The sequence below is a fragment of the Leptonotus elevatus genome, chromosome 16 (assembly GCF_054856555.1).
Source record: "Leptonotus elevatus isolate MCC_2025b chromosome 16, RoL_Lele_1.0, whole genome shotgun sequence".
NCBI lineage: Eukaryota > Metazoa > Chordata > Actinopteri > Syngnathiformes > Syngnathidae > Leptonotus > Leptonotus elevatus.
The window spans coordinates 5038876-5064012 of record NC_141254.1 but is presented as its reverse complement, the minus strand read 5'-3'; the positions used below and the strand labels follow the sequence as shown (position 1 = coordinate 5064012).

At 38.0% G+C, this 25137-nt stretch overlaps 1 protein-coding gene across 1 annotated transcript; it reads right to left on the bottom strand.

The window, feature by feature from the left end:
• Positions 1–1818: 1818 nt before the first annotated feature.
• c16h21orf91 (chromosome 16 C21orf91 homolog) lies at positions 1819–18815 on the bottom strand. Its single transcript, XM_086097813.1, has 5 exons — positions 18666–18815; positions 17179–17324; positions 6262–6768; positions 5683–5745; positions 1819–3256 (listed from the first exon to the last, which is right to left on the bottom strand). The coding sequence occupies exons 2-5, from the start codon at positions 17303–17305 to the stop codon at positions 3075–3077; spliced, it is 879 nt and encodes a 292-aa protein (XP_085953939.1). The 5' UTR covers positions 17306–17324; positions 18666–18815; the 3' UTR covers positions 1819–3074.
• Positions 18816–25137: the final 6322 nt, after the last annotated feature.

The window sequence follows — 25137 nt, the reverse complement described above, 5'->3', positions numbered from 1 at the left end:
AAAAAAGTGCCGGTATGTTTATTATATTTATTATCTTATATTAATATGAATCCAAACACTGACTGTACACTGATTGTACATGCATATATTCTACTTTAACACTTGAGGGAAGTTAATTGATTGTTCTATTTTAAGGTCATGAATATTATTATTTTTAATAATAATAATAATAATAATAAAATTAAACTTTTGTTGCCCCCATTTTAGAGCTGTTTATTGAGTTTTTTTAATTTATTTAGAGACTGTTCATCAAGTTGTTTTTTAATTGAATTTACAGTGAAACAATCTATACACGTAAGAAATATAATACAATGCTTTTGTGAGATTCTGTGTGATGTATATAAATGAATGCTGTAATATGCATACATCCTTTTCCTATAATGATTGCCCTCATTAAGGTTCGCATATGGGCTGGAGTCTCCCACCTGGCATTGGTGTACACATTAACTGGTTGTTAGACAATCTCAATCAATAATATTTATATCAATTATGCATAATGCACAAATGCTTGTTTGTTTATATGTGTCCAGTGACTGGCTGGCGATCACCCGTTACCCCACTGAGGACAAGCGATATGGAAAATAGATATGAATATGATGATTCCCCGCCCAAAGTCTACTACGGAGCTAAATAACCCATAAAAAGGTTGTTTAAAAAATGATGGCTGCTAAAGTGCCATCTAGTGTTTGATATGAAAATGTGCAGCAGGGTTATTAGATCGTTTTAAGATAGCTGTAATTGTGTCATTTGTCCACTAGATGGCAGCATGCACAGTTGCTCTTCGTTAACCCACTTCAAAGTTTTTGACATCGATGCCAGTGCTGGGGCTCGCCTCGCAGAGGTCAAGTGATTATTACAGCACGTAAATAACTCCTTGTTAAGTAAATAATAATATTAAACGTCGGATAACGTTTAGTTGGCTTGGACTGAATCTCCGCCCTATTGATTTAAATGGAGGTGACCTCCACATTAGCTCCACTTCACTGGTTGCCTTCTGCAATTATTTTTCTTATTTAATGATGGTCTTCTAATGTAGCACATCGTGATTATGGCTTCACACAGACGGCCATTATGACTGCGAAATATCATATAAATGCATAATGACCTTCTTATATTATTCTGTATGCACAATTGCTCCTGAATTTGAAGTATATGTTTTAACCACAATATAATCTGAAATCAGAAGTGAATAGGGATAAGCAAAGCAAAATAAAACAAAAAAACTGAAATGGTGTTATGTTGAACTAAATGCTGGCAATACTTATAATGAAAAACTGACGTTTCAGTACTGTACACTAATGTATTTCTCTGGTGTGCCTGCACATCCATTAAAAGTAAAATTTAACAACTAAGTGCCTTTTATCTGCCTATTTCTGAATACGTGTTTGTTTAACAGGGGAGTAAATTTGAGAGAGCATTACAAAACCTGGAATCAGTCTGAAAAAAAAAGTTCAAATTTGTCTTAGATATGCTCCTTGTCAACCAAATATTTGTATCAAAATTCAATAAAGTAAATAATCCGTTTTGGATTAAGATATGGGCAAAGTTGGATAACATTTTTGATGACTAGATGTGATTAAAAACAAAACAAAATTTGATGACCCGTACAAAACACACCCTAATGTTACCACGTGCATCAACTAAATCTCATTTTGCCAATGCAATAATGTAGCATTTAGTACAACCATGGTAGAAAAGTCATTTTTATTGAAAATGAAAAATCACAAACTACACACACAAAATAAAAAATAAATAAAAGGTAAATGCTCACACGACACACATGTACCCCCCCCCCCCTTCACCCCCACAGTAGTCCAAATGTGATCAAAGCAACAGGCATACTTGAGTCTCCAGTGGATGAACAAAGGCATAGATGAGCACAGTCATTTTCCCACAAGGTACAAAAATACACAGCATCCATATTCAAAACATTAAAACCCCACAAGTTTAGACATACCGTCTGCATTTCAAACAAAAATATCACTCCTGGAACTTACTAAAAAATATATACGGTATGTTTAAAATGGAGTTAAACCCCAAAAAGGGTCAAAGTAACGGACTCTCTTACAAAGAGAGAATGAAAGTGATACACGACGATAACTTTCAAATCTTTCTAATCATGAATCTTATCCTGCAGCCAAGAGACCCTCGGCATTCGAAGACAAATAGTTGTATTGTATAAGGCTTCTCAATGATCTGCCTCTCTTTTGCATAGACTTCTTATTTTCATAAACCAACCAAAACGTTGCATCAAGTATTACATGAATATAAGACTATCCCACATCCATAAAAACACTCATGGACAAAAATTGAAAGCATTCAATTGTCCTTGAGAACAAAGTCCAAATTGATAAAACGTAATATACTCTGTGGAATTGATTATAAACATCAAAGCACAAACATCTGTTCAAGGTGCTTGCAGTTCATATGTGAAGCACAGAATTTGAACCGACTTTGGTTTCACAATTAACATTTCCTCATGCATCTCCATACAGCATTTTTTTTTTTTCAGAGGGAGCTTGAAGAAACTAATGACGCTTTTTTTTTTTTGGGAAGGGATACCCTTTGGTTGTGTTTTCTATGTGCCTGTGCTCTTTTCAGAATTAGACTAATATCATCTTATTGCGATATGTAAGGTCCCTTGTGATATAATTGTGTAACCTTCCGTGTTCACTATTTTATTGTGATTCTTCTGTATGGAAAAGTTGTATATCAGAGAATAACTAAAGCAGTGTGAAGCTTCCATAAACGACTTTGAAATTGGTGCTATTGTTGCCAGAAGCACAACAGAACTAACTAATTCAAGCAAGCCAGGTTTTAAAATACTGAGTGTGATGATCACAAACAATAAAAGTGTCAAAATACATTTGCATAAAATGCAACAAACTAAAATGAAATACAGTGACTCAAGAGAAGTTTGGACTTTGACTTAATTTGTCGCCAAGCAAGCCCTTAATACTGAGCTCAGTGCTATCACCACAGCATCGCGCAATATTGCAGCAAACACTAAAAAAAAATAAAAAATAAAAAATACAAATACAAATAAAAAAAAGAGTCCCTTGTGACATACGGCATCACTCCACGGGGCCTCCGACACTGTTGCCGCTGACAGTCTTGACCCCAGCTCTGCTAATGTGCAGCCAGGGCAGCTTGGCACAGTTCTTGAAGAGCTGCTCGATGGCGACGTGACGCACGTGCAGCTCCGACGCCAGCGAGTCTTTCTCCTGTACGGCCGCGGTTAACTCCTCGAAGACCTCTGCGGAAGGACACATGCTGAACTCATTCAAACCCAAAAACATATGAATACGTTTTTTAATACTTAGTGCTTGACTGTCTTTGGGAGTGAAGGACAAAGTTGGAGTTTTTTGTTTTTATGTTTGAGCATACAGAAGGCCGCATGCCTCTGATCTGAAGAGGTCGCTTAAAGCAATGGTAGTTATTTTAAAAAAAGGCCAGCGGGTGGCAGCAGAGTATAAGAGATCAACGAGGGCCGTGTTGCGAAAAAAGCTCATTAACCCACAGTTTTTAACAGATTTGTGAATAAGCATGAAACTTAGCTATATTCGAATGCTAATTGCTGCAAAACGGAAACAGACAGAAATATGCTTTTTTTTTTCCTGATGAAAGAAGAGACTAATCTTTCTTTTGGTAGGTTCCATGTTTTTCATAGTAATAGAACAATATTCTCTGGGCCCTGGGAAAATCAGTCTAAATCCAGTAAAACAGCGAAGGGGGTTGCTTCAGTAAAAATGGCTAGGAGTGAATGAGTTAATTGGTTTATTTGCATATTTATCCGAGTTGGGCAGACACCTTCTATCTAAATTTGGCCAAAGGCATTTTTTTTTTTTTTACAACACTCGCTTTAATTCTTCGTATTCATATATGATAGAATACTAAATATGAAAGGGCTGGATGATTATGGGAAAAATAATAATCACAATTATTTTGATTGAGATTGAAATCACAATTAATAAAACAATTATTCATTGATTTTAAAATATTTTTTACTACTCAAAACTATGATCATAGCCTTACGCCCATTCATCCCTCAGGGATTTTATTTTGTGCTATGTCATGTGGAAATGTGTGTTGGTATGACCCCCCCCCCCAAAAAAAAGTCCTTGGATATATTTGTATCCTTGAATTTTGGGGAAGTAAAATTAAGTAAATCTTTAAAATAAAAAAAGTTAAAATAAAAACAATGTACTAAAACAGTAATTGCAAAACAAATACTGACTGTTCCTGCGCGTTTTGGCCTCTTAGGGGCAGTGTGGTGCCATGCATCCATGGTGTACACGCTTACAATGAGAACAAAAGAAAGTTGCGATTGAATTCTATTAAAATAACTCGTTTTACACGAATTTGTGCCTTTGAGTAGTGTTATCTTATCTGTGGGTATGCGTTTCTACAGCATTTGTGTGTCAATATTAATTATTTAAAGGGCTTATTACTCCCAAAGTTGATGCTAACTTCCTGTTAGCATTTGAATGGGATTCTCCGTTCACTTGCATTAGCATTAGCGCTAGGCTCACAATGTGCTAAAAACTAAGCATGTTTCGTATTTAAATACACACCATATGGAATTCTCCTTCCCATGTGTCATTAAACAGCTTAAAGGACGCTTAGGGATGGCAGAATCGCACTTAATCGCTCGGGGCTAGCTATAAGCTACGTGGTGCATCCAGGGTCCTTTCACAATGTAGGGAACTTGTTAACGCAGCGCAGCGTTCTGCACATTAATCATTTGTCTTGGATCCTTACAGTTTAACACATTCAATGCCGTAGATGGCTTTAAACGTCAAAAGACAATTTTTTTTTACTGGGCTGGTAGTGAATGAGTTAATGATGGAGAGAAGCTAAAATCGAAATTGCGCTAACATTTCAGTTAATCGTCCAGCCCTAAGAGTTAGCCATGCAGCAGCTAGTGACCAATGTGAATTTGTGGCGGCCATGTTGGCCAGGTAGACATTTCGATTAAAAGAAACGGACGGACATTGAAAATTAAGTCCTAACTTGTTAATTTGTCACCGATGACTTATACCTCCTACTTAAGCATCAGCCTAAGCACGCAGCTCAAAAGGGGCATGTGGTATCTACACACCGGTATTCATATCAGTGCGCTCAAGTGATGACAGCCCAAATTGTTAGCAAGGTAAGAGAGCTTCGCTTTGCACAATAAAAATGTCTGAAGATGAGAAATTCCAATGCATCAAATTACTATGCAGATAGTAGTTCGATTTTTTTTTTTGCATGTCTAACAAGTACAAAGTCAAATCAGCTTTTGAAAGGCGATTTTTATTTTTTATTTTACTATGCCAGAGTGTGTATTATGCTCCAGAAATTATGGTAATTAAGGAAAGGGTGATACGACATGCATCGTGAAGGTAGACAGCTGTTCTTTGCATGGTACACTGACTTCATGGAATCCCATTTTTCAACCTTTACAAAAGTGTCTGCAATCTTCGAGCAAAAATGCCAATCTCCAATAAATGACAATTGGATTTGCAGAATGACAATGTTTCCTTTCTGCACAACGTAGAATCCTACTTTGCCGCCTCCATTTGGAATGCTCCCAAAGTCCCGCAGCACTCCTGACTGAATGCAACCCTGCAACTCTAACTGGATGCATTTCTTCAAGCCGTCAAATTAAAGAAATAGCATTAGCTCATTCACGCCACTTACTTTGAATCTTCATGAGAAGTTCGGTGTTCAAGTGATGCAGCTCATCCATACACATTTTAGTCACTAGAAGAAAAATAAACAGAATGATGACCACAACGTAATGTGCATGTAGCGAATCATGCTAAAATTGTGTACCCACTAAAAATGTGACCACTTTGGAATCACAGTATGTTAATTTGTAACTTGATACATTTCAAAACGCAGTTTCAGCAGTGTGCTTGGTTTGCCTTTACACATTTAGCTCAAGTAATTGTAAGAATAAATGTACATAGGTTATCCCATATTTACTCGTATAATATTGCAAGGCATAACTAATGCTCTTGCAGCTTATCACAAGATAAGGACTGGAACATTTTGCTGTTGGATCGCCCTGTAAAAAAATAAAAAAGGGCTCGGGAGTGTGCCTCAGAGCATGTCTGAGATTGTAACTGAGCACAGGTCTGTCTGTTCTCCTCGCGAGACAAAATTATCTAAGTCTCTTGATTCCTTCCTTGTCTATTGTTTATTAAACGTTTTAGGTTGACGGAACTTGACAGTCATGAAAGTGAAACTTTGTGCCAGCTTCACACATTGGCTTACATTCATCTCTGCTGTGACCCTGATGTTTGCGCTCCGTCCGCCCTCCCCCTGACGGTGAACTCCGCATATGAAGAGCTTTCCTGCCGCCACTGGACCATACGTCCCCTTGCGAGTTCTGCAGCCTCCTCAATTCCTGGGCTGTGCGGCAATCCAACATCCCCATGGTGTAGTCAGGCAGCCGCGTAGCTTCCGCTGGTTCCCAGCGGAGGGCGTAGCGGGGCACCTGGGCTTCCGACTGAGGCAGCAGTTTGCGGTCACCCTGTTGGGTGTAACAGAGAAGCCTGGATCCGCGTCTGCTGAGGCCGTTGGAAGGGACATTGTCTTTGTTTTGGGCGTACTGGACGATCCGATTCAGTTTTTGACTGAGGGCTTGTTTCATGCCCTCGTAGGCACTTCGTGAGACCTTGGAGTGTGACAGCTTCTGGTTGGCGATGAGGTGACATTTCTCAAAGCAGTCTCTGTGGCCGCGTAGAGACTTTGAATGCAAAAGGGTGGCAGCAGAAACACCTGTAAACACATAAACATTACAACTAAATAGGTTGATAGGCAGAGGCCCAATTATCGCCTAATTTATTCAAGTAATTGCATAAAAGAAATGCTTTGCACTAGTAAACAATAATTACCAATACAAAACATACATGTGAGGTACAGGTATTATTTTCCTCACATTCTACACCAGGGGTCTGCAACCTGTGGCTCTTTAGTCCCTTTACTGTGGCTTCTCGTGGATCTCTAAAAACATGTGTAGAATTCTATTTATGTATTTATTTTTTACAATTACATTTAGGTATTTTTGCTATTTTGATATATTACATTATATATTTTGTATTATATTTTATATTATTTACATTCATTATTATATTGTTATTTCATTATTCATCTTTCAAAAAAAAATTGATAAAATATTCTTTGAATGAATTAAGGATTTAGGTAAACAAATGATTAAATAAATATATCAGACAATTTGTAAGTTGTCAGAAAAAGTTTTTAAAAATACCTGAAAATGTCCAAAAAGCGACCATAAAATGTCCAAAGAGATCAGACATTTACCACATGAAAATTGCCAAAAAAGAAATTTACCATAAAATGTATTTGGAATTGGCCAAAAAAAGGCAGACAATTCATTACTACGTATGTATGACCCGAGTCCCGAACCGTTTGATGCATACAGATCACGCCCGTTGCACCACTCATTTAAACATGAACTCGTGCCGTGCGACTGGATGAATTTTTCCCCAGCACAGACTGTACAGTTGGCCGCATTTGTAGGTGAAATGGTCGCAGTCTCGAGCCCTGACCTATAAAATGTCTAAAAACAAAAGAAGAAATCCCAAAAATTACCTAAAATGTCCACAAAATTGCCAAAATGTCCAAAAAGGGAAGAAGAGGGGCAGAACAAAAAACATAATATGTCCATCCTGCTTTGTTCATCACAATCTTCAAAGGTTTTGCGGCTCTGGACAGAATTTCTGTTATTTATTTGGCCTAAAATGGCTCTTTTGACAGTAAAGGTTGCAGGTTGATCTTGTGTGGCTTTAAAAGGCGGGGTTTGAGACTACAGGGATGGCCGTTGTGAGCTCACGTTACCAACTGGCTGTTAAATGATTAACCGTTCTTCACTAAAACGATTGAAGGTGCACTTGCGGCTGTGTCAATCCTTAACCACCCGTAGGAGAATTACAATACATACTAAGTAGCAGTGGAAGGCAATACTAATTAATTAATCACAGTAACAATATTTAAGCTACATTGTGTCAGAGTAAACATTGCAATTTATCTTCTTTTTAAAGTGCGAAATGTTTTTTTTTTACATTCTCTGCTTTTTATGCACTCATCTTACGAGGTCAGCACCACTGCAATAACTTTTTGCTTGGACTGTTTTTGTCATCAAATTACTAAAATTATTCTAATCATTATTGTAGCTGTGACGTTTTCGCACAGATTGGCTCTAAAAAAGGTCACGATGGACAATGTTAAAGATGTTGAATATTTATGATTGCAAATCTTTACGTGTAAGGTTGAGCCACGGACGGCGCGATTGTAACATGAAATGGACCGATAGCCGATTAAGAAGTGACCTGAAGCTTGCACTGTTCCCAGACACAAATAGAGGAGAAACTGGTTTGTGTTGACTGTGTACACTCAACAATGTTCAAATTTTTTTATTAGTACTGCATATGTATTTCCTGCATTATGACAGCTATCAAAACAGTACTTAACAACTGAGCTGCCAGTGTAAATGCAAATAAATATTCACCAGTATGAATGGAAGCTAAAACTGTCAGGTTGACCCATCACAGAATCCCTCTGGTAAAGCTGCTTATGGTGTATGAGATTAGCAGGCGCAGCCTTTAGATTGCAGCCATAACAGAGAGCACAATCTCAATGCAAACAAAACCTGAGAGAGATTTTTAAGTGAGATTTTCTCAAAGCAGTATAGTTTGACTCAGTCTCATGTCCACTGTAGCTGTCTTGTTGGTTGAAATTTGGTTGCCCTAACCTCCCTCCCCCCGCCCCTCCCTCCTCCCATGTTTTGCTGGTTTGTATGGAACTGTGTGGCAAAAGTCCACCCAGCAACCTTGGATTGGTACGCAAAAATCAACCAATGAATTACAAAAGAGACAGACTTTATTCAAAACAAAACAAAAAACAAATAAATTAATAATAATAATAATCATACTTGAATACGGGATTTCTCCAAAATCTGTTTTTCAAATTGCCCCCATCCCTCCCAATTATGTATAAGTATATAATGTTCTAGGGCAGCCATTGTAATTAAAGTGGTTAATGGGCCCTACTGCATACTAGGGATAGACAGATTATGGCCAAGCCGATTATCGGCACCGATATTCAGAATTTGGACAAATATCGGCATCGGCTATTTCGTAGAATCATATGGCCGATAATATATATTTTTTCTTTTCTTTTTTAAGTGTTAGCTAATTTAAATAAATGTAAAAAATAATAAGAATTTTCTGAGATGTTGCTGACCCTGGAAACTCTCTGCACCTTCTGTTTTTGTTTGAAATTAAAACAAAGATAAGTTAAAAAAAATTTATACTACAGATATTTAGACATTTTGGAATTGGCACTGTAGAAAACAATTGTTTAAGTTTTTATTTAACTTTTGAAAACATGCTACTGCCGCTGGGACTTTTTGTTAGATTTTTAAAACAATAATGTCTATTGACTAAGATTTATTTATTTTTTAAACTCCAATATTTTACGAACCCTAAAAGTCGCTCAATAATCATATGCTTTAAAATTCCCCCCAAAAATTAAGAGCTAGAGTTTGTATTTTTTCCCAAATTTTGATGCTAATATTTTCCCTCTTAGTGAAAATGAATATCGGCTCCAAATATCGGTTATCAGCGTCTTTTACTAATAATAATCTGTATCGGCTCAAAAAAAAAAAAAAACATATCGGTCTATCTCTGCGACTGAGTAGAGGTTTTGGTCCATTACACACAAGTTCATAGTTATCTATTTTTAGCTTTGCATATTTACAGTCTGACACATATCCAGGTCAGACCTTTATAATGAATGGATTAGTCTCATGGAAAAGTGACACAGAAGATTACCAAGTCATGAGTGTGTAAATAGGTTTTCTGACTTTCAAATAGTGTTTTGCTGACAGCCGTCACTATTTCAAACAATCTAAGTATAACACATACTGTAGACGAGCAATCGCTTTCTAAAATATCTGCCCACAACCGAGGCAGCACCACAACATCCAAAGACCTCACTTCTACTAAGCAGCTTAGCAGTACTTGTCTTTTACAGTCGTGCACACAGACTATTCACTGGAGGGGAATGCACATTGTTAAGCACAAATGCCACTGACCATCGTACATCTGCTTGTACAACTAAATGAAGTTACTGACATAATTTGTTCTCTCCACTATTTAATTCAACAAGGAAGAGTAACCCTCAGTTGCTACTGGTACAAGCCAAGTGGTAAAGGTATAACTTTGCAATTCTTTATAACAAATTTAAGCAGGAAACATTTGTTGTGTAAAATTTGTACACAACAGAGATCTGCTTTTGTGGTCATGGCGACGCTGAAAGGCAAGGGAACGAAAATTGTAGAATACTCGTGAAGTGTCAACTTTAGTAATTAGTAATTATTGGATTGGCTATCAAATGTCTAGACTAGAGAGTTGATTAAACACAACTGGCTTTGATTATTTAAGGCATTCATTGATTAGGATGTTCATAATGTTATCTATTTTGTTATTTGTGGGCATTCTTACGTGGCAAAAGTTTGATTAAATAGATAGACTGTACTGCACATTGCTTATTGTGTGTAGTCTTTGCACTCAGTATACTAATGATACGTGAATTACTATAAATATGATGAAAACAAAGCAATCTTGTTAAAATAAAATAAAATAAAACACACCAACGGTGTTTCTATGAACAGTCAAGCTTTGGCTGGCTAACAACACGTTAACCAGCGTTGTGTTGTTTTAGCTTTTTTTGTACACCAAGATGTAACTTTTTTTTTCTTAAAAAAAAAGAAGACAATATACAGTCTGTTGGCGTCCTCTCTGAGTTTGTGACTATATGGGGCACAGGGGTCGATAATGTTTCCATAATTAATTACACTAGCTGCTGTGTTTAACATTATGCAGTTGTCTACTTTAGCTTAGAATTTAAAAACTAAATACTCTGCAAGGACGCTTGCATATTGACACACTTGAGAGGCGCTGAGAGCCACTGTTGGAGACATGTGGGACAGAGGTCATTGGTGCTCAGGTGTCAAAGAGAGCCGCATGGCAACACATGGTAGAATGAGTAGTCAGCAGTCGTGTGGCCTAAATAGACAACAACATTGATTTCACATGAGCATTAGCTAGATGACGATGTCCTACTTTTATATGTCCTGTATACAGTTTTTACCATGAATTGAGAATGCAACCGACATGTTTACAGTGAACTGCCGCTAGGAACCGGGCCAGCGCATCATTCGTGAATATCTGCGTATAATTGATGCCCCCATTATAAATGCATGGAGAAAGAAAATATATATATACGTATATATACATATTTTAACCCCAATAATATATTGTAAAAGCAAGCAAGGATTAACCAAAAAAACACACACACACACACACACACCCCACCTTGCAGAAAATAAAATAAAACAAATATGAATAATAGTTTGCAACTAGGTTAGCTGGTTGGCTCGTGAGTCATTAGTGGGGTTTCCATCCACCCATTTTTATTCAAATTTTCAAGAAATGAGAAAATAACACTGAAGGGAAACGCTAGAAATTCGAAAAAGGGCACAAAATTCGCAAAAAAAGTTTTTACACTTGGAGAGGGTGGATTTTGAAGCATATCGAAAATGGGAAAATGCTCATTTTGGCTATGGAAACAAGTTTTGCGAATAAACGCTGACAAGACCGTACACACGTCGCACATTTTGACCGGATATTACGTTGCACGTACGTTTGTAGTCACAAAGCAATGGTGGACGATAAAGTAAGGTATATTTGAGGGAACGACGAAACCAAAATCTTTTTAAAATTAATTAAAGAAGTGTATATTAATGCAATTTTAGATGGAAAACAGCAAAGAAACTAGGGGTGTCCCGATCTGATACTGATATCGGATCTGTCTCCGATATCAGCCAAAAAAACAGTATCGGATTTTTTCTGTCCATGTGCAAAAATTTTCAATATTTGTACTCAAACAAGCATGTGCGTGAACTAGCTTTTAGCTAACGGAGGAGGAGAGAATGTTGGCATTGTGGGAGTATTTTTCATTGAAAACGGAAAAAGACGTTACAGCAGAGTGCAACATTTATCAAGCACAAGTTCTCCGTGATGGAAAAGAATGGGGGAAGTTTAATACAACGAACCTCATTAAGCATTTGAAAAAGTATCACAAATGACAGCATGAGGATTTTGAGAAGAGCGCCAAGGCGACTAAACAATCTCCGGCTCTGTTGGGCAGTCAACGCTGTCGGAATTCACAGCGTGAGAAACTCCCAATGGACGGTAAAAAGGCTTCAAGTATCACTGAAAAGATCGCTGAATTTATTGTGCTAGATGACCAACACCTGTCAGACGTTAGTAATATCGGCTTTAAACGCTTAATTGAGCACCTCGAGCCTCGCTACGTTATGCCGAGCCGCCATGACTTCGGAGGGAGGGAGCGAGACAGAGAGAGAGAGAGATTTATTAAAATGCGGTACATACTTATCACATCTCTATGGTGTATACCGCCACCTACAGCGGCGGAGTCCCCTCTCAATATACACAAAAGCGGTACAGATGGAAACGGGCATTTTCATTTTCAGTATATTCGCTTAAAAAAATCCGAAACAATTGGATGGAAACCCCATTAGTGTGTGGAATGTGCAATGCAACACATTCACCATGTGAAACTGTCCCAATTAAGAAAGTGAAAATCAACAAAGAGTATGAAAATCATTATCAGTGTTATATTAGGTTGCTAACTTCAAACATTGTAACTTAAGTACCTTATTTGCAAAAAACATTTCTGAAACGTGTTAGAAAACCCCAGTGAATGTTCTGGAGCATTTGAGAGTCCAAATATACAACTACCAGCATCTTGCAGCAGAATTCATTGCAGGGTGAAGAGTTCACTGCCAATGAATGGGCTATTTAAAAGAATATGTCACAATAGCCAATGTTGGGCAGCAAATGAGAATCAGATGCATCATTCTGACAATACAAAAGCAGCTGGTAACATTAGCAGGCCTCAGCAAAAATTAATTTATGTAATCAGATAAAACAACACAGCTGTGCTTAGCTGAACCTGCGTGCCTGCCCGGGGAGGGGGAAATGGACAGTTTTTGTGTTTCCTGTATTCTACACCACATAACTGCTACCCCACACCTTGACTCTCTGCATTGGAACAAATGATGTCCCAAGTTCTAATCAAGATAATAACAACATTGCCCGATTATTACATTTAATAAGCTACTACACACAATGTGGGTTCCACTAGCCCTGATGTGCTTTGTTTGTTATTCTTTTCTGACACCACAGCAGCTCTGTTGTTGTCTGTTGGGCTGATGTTTCAGGCTACGTAACCATGTACTGACAACAGCTCACATGGTGCAATGGGACAAAACAATGCGTCTCACAGCAAGAACTCCCGATTGAAGAACAGGCTTTCAAGTAAATTGTTTTGATGCTGTTATTTATAAAGAAAACAGATACATAGGCCAAAACAGTTTCCTCGGGAAACACCTAGTTGGAACTCCAACAAAGTCTACACTTCCTGATCATTCAACATACCTACATTCCTTTTTTTTCTTCCATGGAGAGTGCAAAAAGAAAACCGTTGACATAGAGCTTATTGTTAAATCTTGTTGGGGCGATGCAGCCGTCGTCCGTGCGTGTCACTACGGAGGACCTCAACAAGTCTCAACATTTCATGCAAACGTCAACGTTAACAGGGAGGGAGGAGAGGATGGGGGCGGAAATCATACTTTGATTACAAGCTCAGTTTCAAACAATACGTGGTCTGTCCTAAGTTGTTTCGCACATCTCGATGTAAATACCGTCAAATGAAAGCTGGAATTCTGAACTTTTGTCTCATATTCATCTTTTGATCTGAAACCTAATCTAAATCTAATAACGGCACAAATATGCAGAGCAGTAATGCAGCACAGCGGAATTTCATGTTTTCCTCTATTTCCGGGTTTGGGTATGCGTTCAGCCCTTGTCATTTTTGTCCAATGGGAGCACAGATCGTCACGCAGTCGACGTGATTACGCAATATAGTCCACTTGCAAAAAGCACAGTGTGAATATGAACCGCACCAAACGAAAAAAAATTATGTCCGCTTTTGGTCCGTACCAAACAAGCGGACTAAGGACTTTTCTGGTCTGAATACACCCTTAGGTGTAAGCTATGCAGCAGTACCCTAGCCGTGGTCCAATGACTCGTCCATTGTATTTTGTCCAACGGCCAGTAGAAGACAAAACAGGTGGATTTTGTTTGTGCAGGACAAAAAACAACTGAGTAACCAAGTATGTATTCAGGGTTTTTCCTGCGTTCAAAATTGTATGGTGGTCGTATCCAGCTAATGTTGTGCCACCCCCAGCCAGACATCACAACCACCGTCTGCTGTTAACATACTTGAGAAACGTTACAGTGCTGTATAAAGAAAAAAGAAAAAAGCCACTGGAAACAATGTAATTCAGTCCAACTGCGGACGCCTTGGACGTCCGTATTTCATGATGAAATGCGCTTGGCCTCATGGGAAATGTGGTTCTTTCAAGGGAAATTCAAGGGGAAACAATACCGCTTTTGTCCAAAGGTGCCGCCATAATCATCGAAAGCCAAATGCTGCTTTGTTCTGCTTTAAAGACAGCAGAATCCCATTGAGTCATTACAAGCTTGCTACAAGCAACATGGTGCATGCAGGGTACTTTCACAACGTAGGAAACTTATAAACTCACCATGCCGTTCTGCACATTAATCGTAGAGAAGCCAAAATCAAAATCACAATAAAATTTCAATTGTCCAGCCCTACATGTATGTGATTGAAACTTCTTTTTTTTTTATTCCTCTTTCCATATCTTGTCAAAAACACAGAGCCAGTGGCTTTAACAAGCAGCAAGCAGTGGCTAAACCAATTTACCTGGCTCAGGCATACATATAGTACCTAAAAACACTCAACTAATAAGTTGTTTTTTGTCATGGCGCATGATCAGGATGGTACTCCCTCAGCCTCAATTTGAGACAGGGAAAAACCCTGTATGTGAAATTCGGTATTAGTTCAATTATATTACCCTGATACACACGTGGTACTCCGTGTAGCTCCCACCCACTGTGTAAGGAAATACAGAAGCCCTGTACAACATTCAAGAAGGATATTATTATTAGAAGACAGAACTATGGCTCAGAAAGAGCAAAAAAAATCTAAACCACAACATTCAACTTCCCTGTCGCTTGACAGCGAACTATAAATCTTTCAGATGTATGTCTGCTGATAAAACGAATGGTCCAGTAGAGTTCTGGGAGCCGTTCATCAACGATTTGATGAACATGAAACCGTACTATAATATTTGAGTAGTGAGCCCTACAGAAAAGGGCCTTGAGATATGCCGACGATCAGAACCAAAAGAGAGTATAATCCCCTCTGATTTCACGTTTTAACTTCTTCAAATATGGAGACTAGTCATTAATTAAGATATGGAGACTTCAAACACACTCTTGAGTTTGAGTGGCACATCAAACAGCTGAACAGTGTGGTTGTAGAGAAGGCTTCGAGCTTTGAAAGACATGACACTTATTTCAATGCAAGGCCAACATTACTGAGCCGGGGGGGGTGGGGGTTTAATATATTTTTTTAATTGCCAAAACTTTTCTTGTTAGTCCTTTGGTATTCTTTATAACTAAATGGGGTTGCAAAGTTGACAAGGAAATTTTATACCTATAGAGCAGAGAGCTACTTTTTGGCTACAGACCATTGTGAGGGCTACCAATTTGAAACAACAAATTAGCTCAAATTTCCTGTGACATTGTTAACTCAATCAAACCCAAAAACTTGTAAATACGTTTTTTTAATAATTGGTCCTCCACTCCCAAAAACATATTTATACGTTTTTTTTATGCAAGCACATAAGGCTTTGATGCAGCTTCTAAACTGAAGAGGTCGCTTAAAGTACTGGTAGCAATTACAAAAACGGCCAGCGGGTGGCAGCAGAGTATAGGAGATCAACCAGGGCCATGTTGCAAACAAGCCGATTTCCCCACAGTTCTAAACAAATTTGTGAATAAGGATGAAATGTAGCTATATTCTCATGCTAATTGAAACAGAAACAGATAGAAATGTACGTATTTTCCTGATGAAAGAAAATACTCTAATCATTCTTTTGGTAGGTTCCATGTTTTTTATAGCAAAAGAACACAATATGCTGTGGGTCTTGTAAAATCAGTCCCCAAAAAAACGGGAGCGAAGGGATTGCTTCAGTGAAAATAGCTGAGGGTTAAGTAAATAGCTCCCTGTAGGTTTCTACAGTAAATAAGTTTTTCCATAATTTCAAAATATCTTTGTTCTAATTTCAAACAAAAACAAAAGGTGCAGAGAGTTTCCCGGGTCAGCATCTTTTATAAAGTTAACAGCAAATTTAAATAAATAGTTCTCTGAAATTAACACAGTCTTAAATTGATCACTTATCGGCCGACAGATTTTTTTTAAAGGCAGATGCCGATATACGTTTAAATGTAAATCAGCATGTATTGAGATGCTGTTGTAAATGATCGATAGATTTCAGTGACTCTCCACGCTTTGCTTTCCAGCCACAGTTACATATAAGACCCAGGCCGCCACCACATTGTTTTGTGTGTGAATGGTGAAAGTTTATGTGCATTTCTGATTGGCTGGTAAATATGCAACATTGCAATGTTGTTCACTGGCAATTCAAATTTCGAACGACACCAAAATAATTGGCTGATAGTCGGCCACCAGAGGTGGCAAATCTAAGTCCAGAAAGCAAAAACCCTGCCACAGTTTGGCTTTAACCCCAGGTGCTAGCTTGCTAGCTCCCTAGTAGCTCCCATGGTGCTCGTTTACCTGCTAGAGAGCTAGCTAGCTAGGTAGCATCATGGGTTAAAGCCAAATGTGGTAGGATTTTTACTTTCAGGTGCTAGCTAGCGAGCTCCATAGCTCCATAGCTAGCATCAGGGGCTAAAGCCAAACTGTGGCAGGGTTTTTACTTTCTGGATCTGGATTTGCCAGGTGGTGGGCTTAACAGTTGTTTGGGATACCTAACAATGTTTAGAGATGGTCTTTTATTAGAGCTTACAAGAGTAGACAGCGTCAGTGGACCAAATGAGGTGTCCAGTCAATGTATGTCTACAATGGGGAGGCCCTTAAGGAGTATCAGTCCATGATGTGAGCAGCTGATTTAAAAACAAGTCATCCTACCTTCAATGCTGAGTTCAAAGCAGACGTGGCAGAAAGATAAGGTCCCTGTATCTGTTTCCAGTTTGCAGACACTGCAGATATTGTCGTCATTCAGATCAATGTTCACAAACTGCTCCTCTTCATCCATGGCGCATCAGACGACACAGCTGTGAAATGGATCGCATGGCTCAATACAAGAAGCTTGCACAATCTAAAAGATCTTCCCTGTTTGAAGTGCATTGCATTTTTTTGTCAGTCAAGAGAGAATCTTTTTGTAGTTTTGTGGGTGCAATCCAGTCAAAATGAGCTTTTAGAAACTGGTTGTAGATACTGTAATCATAAATATACTTCAAAGAAAGGATAAGAGGGACTGAGGCGTGATTTGGATATTGCAGTTTGTTTAATGTTTGACACAGCGCTGATGTACAGTAGCTTATTTCAACAATAATTGAGATTGGTGTATTATTTGCTTCAAGCTAACATTGCGCAGCATAACTGGTCTAACTAAGCAGTTAGGCTGCTCTCGCAATGGCAAATATCCGATACACCTGATTCTCTCCTGATGATATCCAATTCCATTTGAGTCCCCCCCTTTGCACAGGTATGACGCAACTCTAAACTGTGACACTTGAAAGCCAGAAAAGTTGCAGTTGTGTCACTTCAACCCATCCATATGATGCTTATCCTCATTAGGGTCGGTGTACACCCTGGACTGGCCGTTAGTCGTTCACAGGACACATAGATAAATGTATGCACATGCACAATAAATGATTAGTCACAATGAAAATTCCAGACCAAAAATGTTAATTATTAAGGGTAAAGAATGCAAATGTACACTACGCTACGGGCAAACAGTGTATTCAATAAAATAATTCATTCTTGTAATCAATTTAGTAAAACAATTCACTCATTATTACTGTATTATTAATAATAAATGTAATTATAATTAACCCGTTAGTAAATAAAATAAATGCATTCAACTGTAATATATATGTATAAAAATGTAAACAAAAGTATTGAATGATAATGCTATTTTTTTACTTTATAATAATGTAACAAAACAATAGATGAAGGGGGAAATGTATAACTACAATTAGGAAACGCGGCTAAAATAATGCAACAGATACAGAACTCTTTATTTATATGCTCGGTGAGCCGTGTTAAACTTTGTAACTTTCGCACCAAACATAAAAAAACAAACAACAAAGTTTAGCCTCGGTGTAACAGACTTCAATTATTGTTCACAGATTGGTAGTCTACATTAGCAAACAAACGATTACGTTGGTTATCTTATTAACACCCGATCGGAGTTCTCGTGGACCGCAAGATGTTGGTTGGTGTAAAAACAATACGATGTATGCACTGTATGTGTCCATATCGTTCAAACTAATTCTAGCTAACAATAAGTTATGCTAGTAACAGTAGCTAAACTAGCATCCCCCCCGAGTGGTTACATCTGTATGATTCGTGACCGTTATTCGGCGTTGATGAGCACAAATATGTCTTACCCAGCGAGTGTCGCCAACTCCCTTTTATCATAAAGAGACTGTCCTCTTACTCGTCGTCGCTTTCTTTTTGTCGGGCCGCACTACGGTTCTCTTTCGCTCGGAAACGAACCCAAACATCAGTTAACAACCACGCGTCACGGCAAATCCCAAAACACTTAGCAGAAACCTCTTGCCTCAAACCGGAATGTACCACTAGTTTAGCTCAGGGGTGACAGAAGAAACAGTTTCTTCACAAAAATCGTTAGCACCTCGGTAATTTAAAAAATAAATCATTACAACCACATGATGAACATACAGGTACATTAATTTTTCAGTACTTACGTAACTTGTCCCTTGCAACATTTACTTTTAATACTCCCCCACAAATGCAGCATATGGTATGCCCTCTGGATGTCGTCAGCATACATGTTGCCATATACGTTTAATCACAAATTATACTATAATAATAATAATAATAATAATAATAATAATAATAATAATAATAATAATAATAATAATAATAATAATAATAATAATAATAATACTTTCTGTGATTAGATGACAAGTAAAATAGTACGATATTAAGTTGTATTGTTAAATAGGTTTTCTCTTTTTAGTGGCTTGTACGTGTAAAAGTCATTTGTCTGGATTGCTTTACAATTCAATCTCCAATTCACAAAATGTGCACATAGGAGAGGAACGTACACTCGTTGCACATTTGCATTTGTGCTGATCAATTTCTAAATTAATATGATAATGAGCAGCCCATAATTCATAATGGATATTGGAATGCGTTTTTTTTTTATTGTTTTTTAACAAAATGTACCACAACACTTGGTCGTGAGTCGTGACGAGTTGATGTGAAGTTTGTTTAATCACAAAGAGTTTGCGTCATCTTGTGGCTAAACAGAAACATTGCATTTTGTTACTGTTCAATTTAAAACCCAAGTTCGAGACTGTCAGCTTTAGATAAGACGCCAGGGGGCCCAAGTCAACAGGGTGAGATGGACAAGGGCCACTGGGACAAAACGCCATAACTTCTGTTTTTCATTCAAATTCAAGAAGTTAAGTGCCATCCAGGCTTTGATTTCCTCCTGTCGAGACACCGTATGGCGTAGGGAGAAAGCATATTTTTTCCTTCTGCTTAGCAGGACAACATAGATCTGTTATCCGCATAGCAGTGCGTGGGCAATCACTCCATAGCCCCAACTTTGTATGCAAGCTTTTTAAAAGTCTACTAATCTGTCTAATATGATCATTTTCTATTTTTTTCTGTCATGTGGATTAATGTAATAGTAAACCGACACCTGGTCCAAGGCATAAGCGAACGAAGCACCTGCTTGGGGCCCGTGTCTACTAGGGGGACCCTAGGAATAATTAACTCATTCACTGCCATTGACGGCTATAGACATAAAAATTTGCACATTTCAAATCCAGTTCTAACATGCAATAAATAAAGCAAAACACTTTGTTCAATGTAACTGTGTATTTGATTAGTTATTTTCCTAAATTCAAAATTGTGTTTGTTCTTTGAAATTATACTCCTAAATCCTAATGGGTCAAATTTTGCCCAAATCCTAAATTAGAATCATTTAATGCATAGTTCGTAATTTTCCAAAGAAGAAAAAAGATCTTGGGTTCTTCAGGGTTAAATGTGATTTTAAGTATATTTATTTCGAAAGTAACCGGAATAAGGACGTTTGAAAATGTGTCACACAGAAGTGACATTATCTAACAGCAGCCAGTCGAAAAGCACCTTTAGATGACATCACTCCTAGGCCACAATTTTGCCTGCATGACCTTTGGCTCCAATGGCTCGGCTTGCCTGCTTTTTCATTTAATTCAGCCGAAATGCAACGCTAAGTAAGAAATGTGTTACTTTTTTCATTTTACCATGGTGTTTATTAAATATTGCGTACAAGTAATGCACTTTAAAAAGAAGAAAAACAACTAATACTGAAAGTTAACTAACCAAAACTAAGCATTTTTTTAAATAGCTAGAACTAATAAAAACTAACAGAAACACGAAACAAAATAAAAATGAAATAAAATGAAAATCCCAAACTATAATAACCCACTGGGAAGAACAGAGTAAATAAATAAAAGGTAAATGTTTGAATTAAGGTAGCTTATTTTAATTTTTTTAACTAAAGTTATTGCAAATTTTTACATTATTTTGTGGCGTGATTATTTGTTTTAAAGCCATTTTTCACTTTGTTTGAACCCACCAATCCAGACCAAATGCATTGGCTGCGCCTTGAAATTCTGTCCATAAAGGTTATGAACAGAATCTGTGACAAAGGGCAGCCATGGTGGAGTCCAATTAGACTGGTTGAGTGAATTCCCATGTACACTCTTGGACCCTGCCGAGGGTGTGGAGATGGTCCACGGTTCCAAAACAAGGTGGGGGAAAAAAGGGGGAATATTCTGAACTATAGTTTGGCGCATGGGCACAAACAACAGTCAGGGCCCGTCCCACTGTGATTTCTTATTTTGAATTCCCAGGGTGTCGAAGTGATGAATGCACTCCTGTTATGTTGGCAGAGTTTTCTATTAGCTGGCAGGAGATGCATGTGTTGACTCAGTAGTCAGTACGAGCACACTGTTTACCTTTTAGTGACATCATAGCGTCTCTTCCCGCCCCCGTGTGGACTTTATCCTCACAATTTTATCTCAAAACAACTCCAGGAAGTATTTTCTCTTTAACCACATTATAGGCATTGTACCATTATAATTGTTTGTCTACAGATTACAAACATTCGTTTGCCAGTCATGTGTAACGTAACTTTAAATCACAACTTCACCTTTTGCCTAGTTTGCCAAAATTAAACTTTATTGTCATTGTGTAAGCGCAAGGAAACAGGCCATAAATCATATATTCCATCAATGGCGTGTGAGTGCGCCCACGTCCGCGTGCTCGCCTGGAGGAGACATGCACATGTTGTCGCACGCCTTGCGTCTTAGGAGGCGAGGTCTCAGATCTTGTTTAGCTTGTTCCGTGAGGTTAAAATAAATGAAGAGGAGAGGAAAAGATTGGGGAGGAAGACAGATCACAGAATTCGCCAACGTCTCTATTTCCTCACAAAGCAGGCACATGCTGATAACGTGAATACTGTGTAAGCGATTGTATTTCATTTGAAGAGAAAGGGGAAACCATATGGAAGATTTACTTGTTGGTTCTAAAAATAGTTGAGCCTCTGGAGTGTCTACCCATTGAGTGTGAAATTACAAACCCAACTAAATCATTTAGTCCCGAAAATGTGTCTGAGCAGTGAGCAAGCAAGTCATTCTGAATTGTTACACCAAAATTGGGGTAATTTGGTTAAAATAGCCACACGCACTGATGTTCTCCTCCCACAATTTCACAGCCAGCGAAGATCCAGAAGAACTTACGTACCAGTCTAAGCTGTCTGACTGTCAGTCAGAGAGCTGCAATGTTAGCACAGATTAGCATTAGCTAACAATGTCAAGTGTTGCTTTGCTTTGTTCGAATAAATGACCAGTACAACTCTTGCATTAAAACTACATTGTCCATACTAACCCTGTTAAACACCTCTGAATGGAAATGTGGTGTAGCAGCAAAGGGTTTCCCTCTCTTTGACGTGCTAACTTTGTTAGCCAGCTTAACCCTTCCCTTACCAAAAAGTATTAGACTTTAAGTACATAATATCAAGTAAACTCATTGGGACTAAATGTGCCAACTTTAGTACACTTAAAAGTATACTTAAGTGTATTATAAAGTATATTAACCCTCCAAATCCAAACTACACTTGTTTTTCAAATCATCGTAATTCCTGAACCGCTAGCGCTAACAACGTAATTCCAACGGCTTTTGAAAGCAGAGAAGCGGCGGTTTACGTGGATACCGCATACATTACGGTAGAAAATCTCCACAGATTTTCATGTGTGGAGGAAGGGGAAGCGCTGTGTCATAGAGGAGAGTGACGCATGAGACAGGAGATGACGCAAGTCTTGCAAATCAACGTATCCACGCAACATATCTGAAAGCGGAGGAGCGGAGAAAAAACAAACAAACAATAAAAACAGGCGGACTGCTATGATAATAGTACTAAAATTGAACAAGTATACTTACGCATACTTACAAGTATACTTTATAGTATATTTAAGTACACTATTCTGTATACTTAAATATACTTGAAACAAAGCATACTTTGTGGTATAGTTAATTCCACAGTTTAGTTTACAGCAAAAACCTCAGTAATTAATTAACAGGGATCAAACCGGCAACCTCTGGCATCAAAGGTTAAGGTAGTGACTTTGACCTCTAGGCTATCCAGCCACATAATGTAAGGGCTTTATAAATAAATGTAACCTATTAATTTAGTCCGTTACAGCGAGTGCCTTCTAAGTATATACTACAGTATGTAAACTTTTAGTATATGTTTCAGTATACTTACAAGTACACATAACAGTAGTATACTTCCAATAAGTACAAGAAAAGTAAACTGGAAGTATACTCTCCTAATATACTCCTCAAGCATACTTAAATATACGTCTTTTTGGTAATGGGTTACCATCGCACTCAAGTCACAATCAGGAGAGTGAAACATTAGTAGACTATGGCAAAAAGATAAAGTCAGTTGTTCAGCTGTAAAAGTTATATATTATGTGTTAAAATAAAAGGACCTAACTCTTTACTCCGGGTGCCTTTTTTTTAGGAGAAAAACAACAACAATAATTATTGATAGCGACTGATTTGAATTATCATGATACAGTTTTCCTCAATTCAATTTTGTCTTGCTGGGGGGGTTGTGCTTGTGAGCAAGTAGCTGCTCGCCCGGCCACAACGTCCTAGGCCCGCCTCCGGCTGTCGTGCTAATTGAAGCAGTACACAGCATTGACCCAGCATAAAAGGGGTGTGCAGTGATCTGAGGTTTATTTGCGTTAGAGAGGACCATCCTTCAACACAGATATTAAAACACTGTTTTTAAAATCCTGAGCATGCCGTAGCGTACACTGCCCTGTGGCAAATTAGACCCAATGTTGGTAATTTTGTAGAGCTGTCGAAATTAATCGATTCATCGACAACTAATCAATTATCAAATTAATCAACACCTATTTGAATAATCGTGTAATCGTTTGGAGCCATTTGCTTTTTTTTAATTGCTCTATTTAAACGCAGCTAGTTGCACACTTCAGTCTCGACAGGTTGGAAGCACATCTGCAAATATGAATCAGGATTCCCACAGCAAATGCACTCCACAGCAGATGTGCTATCTACCAAAATAGAGCCCCTAGTATTAAACAGTAATCAGGGTAATTGTGGAATATGTTATTGGGATTTTTTATTCTTATACTTATTATAGCATTTTATTCTCCTCACTTTTTACACTTTTTATGATTTACACCGTTCAAATTTTAACTTGCTCCAAAAATTCACACCCTCTTGGGAAAATATAGTCTGATTCCACATTACTTAGAGTATTGGCACAATTTAATGTTAAATATCAACTTTTCCCCCATTCATTTTCAATGGGACTGACATTGAACTTTTTCAAAGTCCCACTTTCCACGCCCACTTCCATACGTACAACTTCTCAACACAACTTTTCTTTTTGTTCATTTGTCATTTAACTACAATTAAAATTGTCAATTTATCTTTCCATTTCCTTCATAAGCATTCAGCTTCCCGCATTCCCACGCAATTTCTGCAGAAATTGCACTTAGTCTCGTTAGTATAGAAAACGGCTTGATGAAGTCACATTTTTGTGGAAATCGTGTTTCTCCAACCTTGCACCATGATTGGGAGAGCATCATAATTGGCTCGTCACAGACTAGTGCGGGCGTGTATGCCTCAGCCAAAGTGAAAAGTCCTGATTGTATTCAAACATAAAAACACCGTCTGGCAGGATGGAAATCATGCAACGTTTCAGACGCGAGCAAAGCCTAAATACTTGAGAAATACTTGAGAAACTGATTTTTAGCACCATTAACCTTTTTGGATGCCAATATAGAACTATGCCTTAGTGCTGTGGGGACGATGATGATAAAGACATGCTAAATAATCACAATACTGTAATAATAATAATTTAAAAGGAACCCATAAACCATCTGGCATCCCATCTCCATTGCTTGTTTACAGAGGAAGATGACTTTATACCCACAATATGGTAGTGTGTCATACTGATATTGCATGTTGTGTAATTAACAGGGCTGGCTTTATGACACCGGAAGTCTCACATTAGCCCCGTGAATGTGGTTCCACAGTCACAACTTAAAGTAGCACTAAGGAACTTTTCAAACTTAATAAAATATTTCCATATCTCTTTTGATGAAACATCAACTTAAAACTAGTTGAATGGTGTCATGGCCTGAAGGCGTCTGTATCATTTTTACTGGCACTAAGCAACTTTGAGGAGGATGGTAGGAACACTGCCACACAAAAAAAATACAAATGTGCTACTGTTTTATTGTGGCATACGTCACTTCCCCCTTTTCCCATTCGTTACAAAGACGGAAGTCAATTTGAATG

Excerpts from the sequence above, each read along its gene's own strand:
- c16h21orf91 (XM_086097813.1), bottom strand. The coding sequence starts at position 17,305 with ATGGATGAAGAGGAGCAGTTTGTGAACATTGATCTGAATGACGACAAT. Across the intron at positions 6,769-17,178 it reads CTTTGAACTCAGCATTGAAG|GTGTTTCTGCTGCCACCCTT; the intron begins GTAGGATGACTT and ends ATGTGTTTACAG. Across the intron at positions 5,746-6,261 it reads GGGTCACAGCAGAGATGAAT|TGACTAAAATGTGTATGGAT; the intron begins GTAAGCCAATGT and ends TTTTTCTTCTAG.